General features: G+C 33.1%; 1 protein-coding gene across 1 annotated transcript; it reads right to left on the reverse strand.

Moving 5' to 3' along the window:
* Window positions 1-9,321: 9,321 nt before the first annotated feature.
* LOC133287369 (zinc finger BED domain-containing protein RICESLEEPER 2-like) lies at window positions 9,322-11,536 on the reverse strand. The gene is made up of 6 exons (XM_061484963.1): window positions 11,003-11,536; window positions 10,411-10,903; window positions 9,914-10,326; window positions 9,796-9,835; window positions 9,508-9,639; window positions 9,322-9,404 (listed from the first exon to the last, which is right to left on the reverse strand). Exons 1-6 carry the CDS (start codon window positions 11,534-11,536, stop codon window positions 9,322-9,324), a joined length of 1,695 nt encoding a protein of 564 aa, XP_061340947.1.
* Between the last annotated feature and the right edge of the window lie 1,089 nt (window positions 11,537-12,625).

A 12,625-nucleotide genomic window follows, 5' to 3' on the forward strand; every position in this document is an offset into this window, starting at 1 on the left:
CCAATTTTGTCATCTATATAGAAGACAATAATATTTTATTTTAAAATCTGTTCAGCTGTTCTGCTTTTTCTTAGTGTGTGCTACTTAAAATTGTGTTCCTTTCATATATTTATTAGTCAATGTGTTGGTAGATTTGCCTTTCAATGTTCTGTTCTTTATGGATAATTTCTTTACATTTGAAATACACTGGCTGAATCTATAAAAATGGTAATAGACCTTTTTCATTTTCAGCATATACTTTGATTGAATACTGAAAAAAAAAAAAGAATTCTTTTTGTATGAGATTCTTACATAGAAATTTATGAGGAAGTATGTGTGAAATGTGTGATGTTTTGAAATCTTTATATTTGTTTTTGTATTGTTTATCAGATTAGGAATGCGGGTGTTATTGCATTTTATTCTATATATTTCCAATATTTTAAACTTCCCTATCTTTTCCTTCGCAAAGAACCAATAGATGAACAAGCAGTTGCAAGTGAGAGTTAACGAGCAGAGTTTGGTTTTTATACCATTCAGCCACATGATCAATCTAGAAGATGCTTTCGTGTGATTGGTGGGGTGCTTCTGGAGAGAACTATCAAAGAGGTCTGGCCTGTTGTGAAGCGAAATAAAGAGGGACTTGAAGAGGTTGCTACAAGACTTAATGAGGGATTGGAAAAGGAATAAACGGAAATTGCCAAGGCTGATGCTGGGGTGAAAGATGAATGTGGTAGGAACTAGGAAGGTTCTGTTCATGGAGTTCTTGTCGATCCTGCAATTATTTGAAGTGAATGGTATGTCCAGTTTTATTCTGTTTTCTTAAACTATTATCATGAAATTCTCGGCCCTTTATTGTTTCTGTTTGCAGGTAGTATGATGATTTATCTTTTTAGGGATTAGTCTAAAACAAGCATTACTTGATATGACCTTCAGTTTACTTACTAGGGGCGGAAGAAAAGTGTTTTTCATTGGGTCAAGTGTTCATGTACATTTCAGGTTGCAATACTAGAGCATGGTTCAATTGTTATGTTGCATACATGACTATCAGGATTTGAATTGAGCAGGAATATACCTCTCATTGTGGGGAGCATATGAGGGATAGTGACAGCAAGCATATGTTCTAAAATGCCTTTTAAGCTTGCAAGAAACACATTGGGATAGAAGTATAGAACACCTATTCGCTATGAGAAAAGACAACAATTTGACTAGTGTCATTCATTCGAAGCTATTGATATGGATCTAGGATGTACATCCACCATTTGATATTTAGCTCTTGAATCCGAAGAGTGTAATTTGTCCTTAATTTGATAGGAAAAGATGTTATCACAATGCATATATCTATTTAATATGAAATTAGCATATACAATTGGATCATTACATGGTCAACTAATCGTACAAATGCAGTAGGAATATGAATACAAAATATATATATACATTCTTCTTTAAAGACAAAAATGATATTATTTATTCTCAATGAAAGTTGGGCCACACTTTGATTGCTCCTGGTCTTATATCCTCAAAAGAAACGATGTCTAAAGATAAATGTCAACAATGAAGAAATAAAGTAATAAGAAACACTATTAATTAACTATATTGCCGTGACTAAGATATATATTTTTTACAACAGATTGTATTTCACCTATTTTCGGTAAGGAAACTCCTCACAGCTAATGGAAGAACAGGTTTGCCTCGATATAGTGTTTGCCAATACCTGACTAAAGAAGACAATTGAAAAATCATGGGAAAATTACAGCAGAACAAAAATTATAGGTAAGGAAATCCTGAAAAGATATTCATCTAGAAATAAATTTTTTATCATTGTATCAATTCAAACTACATTTTGTTTACATAAAGAACCTATGTTTTTTTTCTTTTTTTTTAAATAATAATAATAATAATATACCTATTATGACTTCTATGGTTGGCCCATGCCCAACTTGTTTTGTATGGATTGAATCAACAAACTCATTTTCCTTATTATTTTTATTCGAAGGAAAATGTGTTCTTGACAAGCCCTCATTTTTTATTTTCTCCAAACGCTCACGCAATGCCTGTATAGCTTCTTTTGCACGGAGACCATGCAAATCCAATCTCCATATGCCATTTGTACGATTTTTAATATTTAAAATTGTTGTAGCTGCCTTACAGTTTTGCTCATGAGTCATCTCTAATTTTTCTCTTCCCTTCATGGAATGTTGTTTTGCATTTAAATGCTCACCTCTTAGGTAAGCTTCATTTGCATACTTAAACTGTTGAGAGGCTGACCTGAAAAAATAAATTATATCAAGATATCAAAAGTATATTTTAAAATTTTAAAAGTTGTTATTTTGACATTATTAATTTAATTACAGGTTAGTTTGAGTCTAAAATTCATTATAAACCTTAGCAAGTGAATAACAATATTAACTAATGCTTAACTCAACTACCAATTAGGAGGTGTAACACCCCGTATATATCCGGTAGTGTTATCATTACATCGTATTAAGCTACGCTTAATTAAAAATGCGGAATATTCTTTTTCTTTTTCAATTATGACGTCATTATCAAATACCAACTGGATTACTTAATCAATTTCATAAAATATCGCCTGAATGTAAATTGCAATAAGGCATCTACTGAAATACCTCAATATATAAATAAAGTGAGTATCTAAGTCACGGCATTACATCACGTAATCCGGACAATATCCTGATACATTAATACAACTCTAATTAAAACAAGACATAACAAGTCTACGTGGCACGGACAATCCCCATGCTCACCAAATCAACAGCGTCTCAACAAGATAATCCAAAATTATAAATGAAGCTAAAAGCATATAAGCAGCAAGCATATCCAGCATCCAAAAAGTCAGCATATAATATCATCAATATCTAACTCAGCTCCGGCCTCCTGCCGCCTAAGGTCTCAACATTACCTGACCCTGAAATAAGCATTCCCCAAACGTGGGGTGAGATCTCTAAACCAAAAATCTCAGTAAGACTAGGGGTCCTCAAGGATCTTCCACCCCAAGCTCACTTACATGTGCAATATAAGTTCAAAAGCAGTAATTCAATATAAGTTCTCAAAACTATGCAGTGCAACAGATATTCATGCCATGTGTGTTGATACTATTCTACTGGCCAGAGAAATGCAAGACGTACGTCTACAACCCCACAATAAGTACAAGGAACAACGCCACCTCACCCACAGCCTCACCATCTTGTATGCGCCACATACTCAGGCTTACCATATAGGTGGAACACAACATGCATATCATAAAGGCACTCACATATAACAGCTCAATAGCATTTATCAAAATAATACATGAAAACAACATCATGCATATAACCATACCCCTATGGGACATGGTGGAACCACAACATGGCTAAACCGAGGACACAAAAGCTTACCTTGCAAGCTCACTATCCAATGCCAAAAGTCCTCACCGCTCAAGTCCAACACACAGCAGATCACAATCTGATTTAGGACCAGCAAGTGTATCAACATACATAACTCAAAAGCATTAACATAAAGACTACGTTCTCCTTTAATGATTTACGTCTTAAGGCTTCCAACAAAGCCACAAGCCCTTAATCACATGATTCTGACTTAGTTCATTAATTACAGAAGTTCAACTTCATCAATCTAGGGTCCCCAAACCCCCAATAGCCTACTTTCCTCACATCACAGCTACTATTCTACAAAATCCCAGAATATCTGGATATTCCTCGGGTACATATCCAGATATGCAATATCCGGATATCTCATTGACCATATCCGGATATCCAGATTCCAATATCCGGATATCCAAATCCCATATCCGGATATCAAATATCCGGATATTTCACGACAGAATGCAGAAACTGCATTTCGTGAAGATATCCTTCCAAGGTTCCATTTTTAACACTTAAACACATTAAAGCATGCATTTTTAGGCACATTAAGGTTCATACAATTGATGGTTACTTGCTTAACTCATTAAACATGCCAAGACATCAACTTTAACCCATTAAACTCATGATCAAAGGTTGTAAGGCTTACCAAAGCTTGAAACAGCCCAACAATGGTGCTCTTGGAGCTCACAAGCCAGCTTCAATGTGTTGACACAAAGGGTACACGAAAATGGTGTTCAAGACTTGATCTTTCTTCACAAAGGTTGGCACTTGGAGCTTCAACAACCAAGAATGTGACACCACAACACCAAACCAGGAACTTAGCACTTCAAAACTCAAAATGCAGAAACAAGAACTCAGAAGCAAGGTCCTCTCACTCTCACAAGGTGGCTCACACCAAGATATGTTGATCAAGAGAAGAAACCATGATCAAAGGTGGTGTCTTTGGTGAGAAAATGGAGAAGAAATAGAGTGACAAGGTGGCTGGTCTCACAACTCAGAAAAACTCACGCTGGAGGCTCATCAAAATGACCTAGGATCATGTGCCAAGGCTATTTATAGCCACTTACGTTTTAAACACATAGTATTAACTTTAATTGCTACGCTTAGCATTTTAATCCCAAACTCAGGATTCTTAACCTACTCAATTTTACAAGAATTGTCATATTTTTATTATATTTTTCTGAGCACCTTTCCGGTACGCGCTTTTCATAGCCAGTATCAGTTTCTGGCACCAGTTCTCATTATTTGGACTTGAAACACGTTTTACAAGTCCTATATATTATTCTAGTAATTATCATGCACTTATTATAATTTTCCGGGATACTTTTTCGGTACGCATTTATATCGACTAGCAGAACCGGTATCTGCACTTTTCTTCCGAAAACTGACTTTCATCATTCTTAATCACTTACTATATTTATTAAAGCCTCTTAATAATTATTAGGGTCAATTATGGAATTATTTCCTAATTTAACATAATTAATTACTTAATTTCAGGTGTGAATTCTTACAGGAGGCACGTATCAAAAAATGCAACATAATTGGGGGGAGCATCTCAAAGTATTTGAAAATTACATTTTTTTATAATTAATTCAAGTTAATCCCTATCACAACATTAGTGAAATATTACCTTCAAATTGACAAACAGACAAGTAAACACATTTATCTCAAAAAAATAGGTAGATAGTATACATTTTAAAAAATAAAATAAAGTACAAAAGTACTAGTAAATAAATGACCGGTTATTAATATAATAAAGTATAAATTTAATTTCAATCAATTATCCAATCAAACATTATTATAATATTAAATATTTTTAAATATATCGATCAAATAAGTTTTAAATACACCAAATAAGGGTGTTGCGCCCAATTTAAATTTTAAAAGATCTTAGCATTTTCAGAAAATCATGATTTTGTATATATTTGTAATTATAAGATATTTTTATTCAGTCCTGAAGCCATTGCCAAATTATCTAGCTCAATTTTTAATTCTAATAAGTATAATTAAAAGCCTTATTTATTTTTCTTACAAAAAGAAAGTATTATTTACTCATCACATATTTATATAGAGGACTACATGCCTCCCGCCAAAATTTTAAAGGGTTTGGTTATTGACTTATTTATCAGAATAATTATAATTATAATAATTATATTATTTATGTCAAGAAAATTCAGTAAAATGTAAGTTTTAAAATGTCAGAATAAAATGTAAGCTTTAGATAATTTTTTGACAAAAATTATACTTATATAAATTAATTTTATATTTATAAAAATTTACTCATCATTTCAAAATAAAAGTATTCAACATTATCTTACCTCATCATCTCCAAGGCTTGGATCATGTAAATATCTTTCTTTGGTGACTCTTGTTTAATCGAATGTGATTTCAACAGTACATTAATGCATTCGAGAACACGATCATCACAAACCTTTTAATTAAAAACACCAAAACTCCGTTTAGCTCTTTCCTTAAGATGTGAATTCAATAGCCATTGTGAATGCTGAAATAGAAATATTTAACAAACAAAAAGTTCAATTAAATTTATAATACCTTTTTTTTTGTATATAAAATTTATAATACCTTTAAGGGGCCGTTTGGTACGCGGCATTTTGTAGGATTCTCGGGAAACTGAATTTTTCTAAATTTTAAATTTTCGGATATTATTGTAAACTGAATGTAAAAATCATATTTTTGAAAATCGAGATTCCCAGACAAAAAAAAAATTTCTCCAGTACCAAACGCCCGTTAACTTTTGGAAATGAGTAACCATTGTAGAATTGAGTTCAGAGATATCCATAATCCAATATGGGTTGTGTAATATTTTGATAGGACTTGAGAATTGTAAAATGACAAAACAACCTAAAACAAAGATCAAAGCAAAGTCAAAACTTAGGTTGGGAAGCCTTCAACAACGAATCTTTTGTTTTCTTGGACTATACAAGGGTTACTGGACATTGGTTGGTGGGATGGTTTGGAGAAAGAAAGATAAAGAAAAGATTGTAGATTAAAGAGAGAGAAATTTGAATTAAGAAAGAAAGGTTCGATCGGAGAAGAACGGTGAGGGTGAGAATTTCGCGGGAAGCGGAGTAAGTAAGGAGATAGCAAAACAGTATTTTCAGTTTAGGAAGGGAAGCCAATTCGTTAGAGAATGAATGTCATTATCAAATGCTTTTACCTCAGTGAAGTCCTTCAACAAATGCCTTTATCTTTCCGGTGCGGTCGCTCTTTTGGCTTTAGCTTCGTGCCCAATCACAGCTCCACTCTTACTTCAAAAACTACTTCAAATCGTCTTTCGACAATGAGGCGGGGGAGAAGCAGAGTCATAAAATGCTTTAGCCTAGTTTTATTTTAAGGGAAAAAGTATGTATTATTCTAAGAGATGTAAGATTATGTCATTTTAAGTGAGAGAAAGAGATAGATCATAGAGGAGAGAGAGGACAAAAAAAAAGATGTGGATCCCACCTCTTTGTGAGTGTGAAATGACACAAGTTGTGTCATTTTAAAAGACAAATTTTTTTCTCTTTTTTTAAATCACATTATTATAATGTTTAGTTTTATGACAAAAATACCTACCTATATTTAACTACACTAACGGTAATTTTAAATCTTGTGATAATGTCGATTGCCAATAAGAATCATTAAATTAGTTATTCCAAGCATTACAACGTCGTTTTTATAAATGAAGTTGAAATTAATGTCTATCATGAGATAATTTTACTTCTTACACATACATAAAAATATATGGGATGAAATTTTTTATTTTTTTCCTATTCTCTTCACATGGCCTTACATATTTTTTTGTCACTGTACGAGATAATATTATCTCCTACAATATGAGAATATGATCCATTATCTTCTTTCTCTCTTCTTTTTAGTGAATCTCAACCACTTTTGTGTTGAGATTTAAAATTAACATTACACATTTATTTTCATTTTTACATGAATCACTCTTCTTTCTCTTACACACTTATTTCCCACAACAGCTCACTAAACCCCTATCGTAACACCTTCCTTTGCCACAGCAGCTAACAGGTTATAATATTTAAAATTATTGTCGTTGCCTTACAGCTAAGCTGATGAGCCATCTGTAATTTTTCTTTTGCCTTCTTGGAATGTTGTTTTGCATTTATATGCTCATCTCTTAGGTAAGCTTCGGCAAACTTAACTGTTGAGATGCTGACCTGAAAAGATAAAATATATCAATATATCAAAAGAATATTTTAATATTTCTTGTTATTACTCAACAGATTTCCATAAACTAAAAGTTGTTATTTTGATATTATTAATTTAATTAAAGGTTAGTTTGCGTTTAAATTTCATTATAAACCTTAGCAAGTAAATAACAGTATTTACTAATGCTGAATTAACCTACAACTTAGGAGGCATGCATTAGAAAATGCAACAGAGAGCATCTCAAAGTATTTGAGAATTATATTTTGTTTATAATTAATTCAAGTTAACCCCATAACAACATTAGTCACATATTACCTTCAAATTGACAAACAGACAAGTAAACACATATATCTCTTTAAAAGTAGATAGTATAAATTTTGAAAAATAAAATAAAATACAAAATATGACTCAAAAGTGAAAAGTACTAGTAAATAAATGGCTGGTTACTAAATATAATAAAGTAAATTTAATTTCAATCTATTATTCAATCAAATAATATTATAATATTAAATTATTTTAAAATCTATATTGTTAATATATATTTACGCAATATATGTTACGAAAATACATATTTGGCCACTATGATAGTGTCTTATCGATCAAATAAGTTATCTAATTAGAATACTACAAATAATGGTGGCTGCCCAATTAGAATTTTAAAAGGTCCTAGTGTCCTTTAATATTTTTAGAAAATCATGATTTCGCATATATTTTAAGATATTTTTATTCAGTCCTGAAGCCTTTGCGAAAGTTATCTAGCTCAATTTTTAGCCTAATTTAACCTAATTCATTTATTATACAAGTCATTAAAAAAACATATTACAGACTTTTATGACCTAGTTTATTTACCATACATGTTCTTTTAAAATTGATCATAATAATATTGTGGTGAAAATTTTCTTGATTTTATCATTTTTTACCTCCCAATTTAGTCATCTATATAGAAGACAATAATATTTTATTTTAAAATCCGTTCATCTGTTCTATTTTTTCTTCTTGTGACTATGTGTGCTAGTAGCTCGGCCCGGCCCATTTAGCCCTAGCCCGCGTGGGTTAGGGCCAAAAAGCCCACAATGGTATAGGCCCACATGGGCCAAAAGCCCTAAGGGTTAGGGCTAGCCCATGGGCCTTCCAAAAATTTAATATGTATTTTTTTGTTTAAAAAAAAATTCATATTTGATATAGCAATGTATCTCAAAAGTCCTTACCTGCATTAAAAATAGATTAAGGAGCAACATTGTCTCATATAAAAACAAGTGACAGCATATTCTCATAGATTATTGGAACACTAATGAAAACAGATTTTATAGTAATGCAGAGGAAACTAATTTTATATAAAATGACTTGTGTGATCCATATGGGGCAACAGATTACAATAAGATGTCAACATTGTAACAAAGAAATTAAATGACTAAATCTTCATAATACCAAGAATTAAGTGAAAAAAGTTAGCATACTTTCCTACAAACTGAATCAAGGCAACAAAATATTCTAATTACATGCATTTCTAGCATTGCTGTCAATGTAAATATTCAAGAATGGAGGCATTGCTATCAATGTAAATTCCAAGCATTGCTGTCAAAAAGTTCAAGAAATTCAGCTGTCATATACTCAAGAATGGATGCCAAATATACAGCAGCAGCAGTGGCCTCAACTTCGCGGGATCAATTCTGCACAAAATCAATGTAAATACTAAATATCATCACAATTAAATCAATTAAGCTCAACCTACACATAATCAATGGATCTAAACTATAAATTTCAACTAGCTACTAACAGAAATACCTCTCTAATCTTCAATTTGAACTTCTTGATGCACATTGGCTTGTGATGTTGTTGTTTCATGATCACTAGTATTAGAATCATCTTCATCTAAAACTTATAACCAATTGAAACAAAACTGCTAAACTAGACAATCAATCCCTACATAACCAAGCAATATTAAAATATTAAGCATAATAACTCAAAGCATTACCATTAAGATTCTCGAGAAAACCATGCAACCAATTCCTAGTGCAAATCAACATTTGGACATTTTCAGGAAGAGTGGAACTTCTATATTTGGTAAGAACACGCCCACCGATACTAAAAGCCGATTCTGATGCCACTGAAGTAATTGGAATACTTAGCACATCTCGGGCCATAATAGAGAGTGTGTGAAATCTATTCTCACTGTGCTTCCAATAATTAAGCACGTCAAAATCCTCCCCATCACCATATTTAGCTTTTGGTTCATCCAAATAAAGATTTAATTCACTCTTACCACCAACAAACATACTTTCATTCTCAAACCTTTCAAACTCCTGCAAAATTTGATATATCAATTATATAAACGAAACAACAATGAAAAAAAATGACTAAATTAGCACGAAAGAACTTACACTTATGTATAATTTTGATTTTTTTGACCTATTGCTTTCACCACTTGACTTGTGTAAGAGATTGGATTTGATGGATGAATGAGAATTAGAAGCACTTGATCCTTTGAGATTGCTCGCATATTCTTCATATAGCTTCTCAAACTTTTCTCTTATATTTTTAACCTTATTTTGGGAGGTAAATGGATCAATTTTTGTGTAACAAAAGTCTAAGAAAACAAGCTTCAAACGCGGGTCAAAAATAGCTCCAAAAGCTAAAACTGTACTATATTCCTTCCAATATTTGTCAAACTTCTCTTTCATCCTCAGTGACATATCACTTAAAGTATAATCATCATTATACAAGTTTTCGTTCAGTATGCACTCGATCTTCCAAACTTGTACAAAGTATAAGTTAGAGGTTGGATAAGATGAACCTGAAATCATGTTTGTAGTCTCGTAAAAGGGTTCTAGGAATTCACATATTTTATCTCCTATTCTCCATTATTCACATGACAGACAATATTTGTAATTCCTATCTATCACTTGGATAATATCACATGCCTTTTCATACTTAAGTGCACTTTCTAGCATCAAATATGTAGAATTCCACCTAGTTGACACATCTAATCTCAAACCAATGCTTGTGTCTATGCCTGCATGTTCCACACAATCTTGAAACTTAATCATCCTCCCATCTGATCCTCTCACATACTTAACACTTTCTCTGATTTTATAAAGTGCTTCAGCAGCCACTTTCAAACCTTCTTGAACAATTAAATTAAGTATATGTGCAGAGCAACGTATATGAAAATATTCACCATCACACAACAAAGTATTCTGCAAAAGGAGATGGTTTAACAATATAAGCTGCATGTTATCATTTACAGCAGCATTGTCCAAAGTAATAGAAAATACTTTCTTCTCAATTCCCCATTGCTTTAAGCAATCAAATATAGCGGCTTCCAATTCAATCTCAGTGTGTGGAGGTTTCAGTCGAGAAAAATTAAGAATCTTGCTAATTAATTTCCATTTTTCATCAACAAAATGGACAGTTAAACAGATGTAACTCTCGCTGTTAGATGCTGTCCAAACGTCAGAAGTTAGACATACTCTATTAGGAAGGCTGGACAAGAGTTTCTTAAGTTTGTCCTTTTCTTGGATGCATATTTTTTTAATATCAGGCACAATTGTATTCCTAGAGGGCATCACAATATCAGGATTCACATAATCAATCCACACTCTGATCAAATCATATTCAACAAAACTAAAAGCAAGATCATGTTTAATTATGGCTTGTGCAAGCAATTCTCGATGGGTCATTTGATTAACCTTTCTCAAGCTAGACTTTTCATGTTGGTCTTTTGATTCAGAGTTTTCCATACTCTTACAAACAGAAATATGACGACTCAAATGTGAAGTTCCATAATTAGTCTTGGTCTTAGGATTTTTACCAATTACGTATTCACGACCACAACAATTACATGTAGATTTTTCAAAACCATCCTTGTCCATACCAATTTTTGTAAAAGACTTCCAAACATATAATGTTTCTCTCCTAATTGTCTCAACACTTCCAGACATTTCATGAGGAGTTTCAGAAACAACTTCATCATCTACGTTCATAGTCTTATTCACATACTCCATCATACAATTTTTCAGTTCCTATACATTAAATGAAATACAATTATTAAAATAAAATGATATCAATAATAATAATAATAATAATAAAATAAAATACAAATTCTTCTGTAAGACATACCAGAAAAGAGACTTGAATATATCTTCCAATGGAGTGGCTATCCTTGGTAAGAAGTCATCCTGATCATGGTAAAGAGTGGTCAATTTCAGAGTTGCAGATTCAGTGCGCATCAAGTACAAAGAAACATAAAGAAAGATAAGAGTTTGTGAAGCAGCTTATGCTCAAAGCTACTAGGCTAAAATTTAAAATTATCTTAAGAATATATATATAAAGTTTAAGCAATATACTATTTAAAAGAATAAACCATTGATAAATTCATTATGGTATCAAGAGCCTAAGGAACGTTTGAATTTTTTTTTCCGGTGAACCCACTGTTCATCGTATTTTACAAAAAAAATTCCCGGAACTATCTCGTTGTCACTTTCCGGACGATTTTCTTCCGCTTCACGCTTTTGTACCGTCAACCACCACCGTCCGGTGGAATTTTTAGGCACGCAGCCTACCGCTGTGATCGTCTTGACAACGCGGTCACACCGGCACCGGCCGCTCCCTCAGAAGACCACCCACGCGCTCTCACGTGCGCGTGCAAGTTTCAGCACCCTCCTCCAACCGGCGGTGCGTGGAGGCACGTGGAGCCTCCGTTTCGGCCGCGGCTGGTTGCGATTTTTTCATCTTGCTGAGACGATTCTGGATATGGTCTTGTTTTTCTATTTCCACATCTTTTTGCGTTGACGCACATATCCCTCTTCTACCGGTTAGTTTTGTGATCTGTTCTTTCTGATTTCTTTTTGATTATGGACCCTCATGTCTCCAATGTTCCTGGTTCTGGGACTCCGGCTGGACAAAAGTTGGAGTCTACTATTTTTTCCAATTATATCCTTGCTCCATTGAGTGTGGATAAATTGGATGGGTCCAACTATGACACTTGGTCTCCCGATCTGCGACTTTGGTTGGATGGGCAGAATTATACATCCCATCTCACCACTAACGCTGAATCTGTGGCGGAAAAGGAGCGCACACGGTGGAAGATGATT

This window comes from Gastrolobium bilobum, unplaced genomic scaffold (genome assembly GCF_033153095.1).
Source record: "Gastrolobium bilobum isolate Gb01-03AN ecotype WA unplaced genomic scaffold, APGP_CSIRO_Gbil_v1 utg22909, whole genome shotgun sequence".
Taxonomy (NCBI): domain Eukaryota; kingdom Viridiplantae; phylum Streptophyta; class Magnoliopsida; order Fabales; family Fabaceae; genus Gastrolobium; species Gastrolobium bilobum.

What these genes read in the sequence shown, in the direction of transcription:
- LOC133287369 (XM_061484963.1), bottom strand. Translation starts at nt 11,536, where the DNA reads ATGGAGTATGTGAATAAGACTATGAACGTAGATGATGAAGTTGTTTCT. An exon ending in AATCAAAATTATACATAAGT is followed by an intron (nt 9,836 to 9,913) that starts GTAAGTTCTTTC and finishes CAAATTTTGCAG; the next exon opens with GAGTTTGAAAGGTTTGAGAA. An exon ending in TTTTCTCGAGAATCTTAATG is followed by an intron (nt 9,405 to 9,507) that starts GTAATGCTTTGA and finishes TATAAGTTTTAG; the next exon opens with ATGAAGATGATTCTAATACT.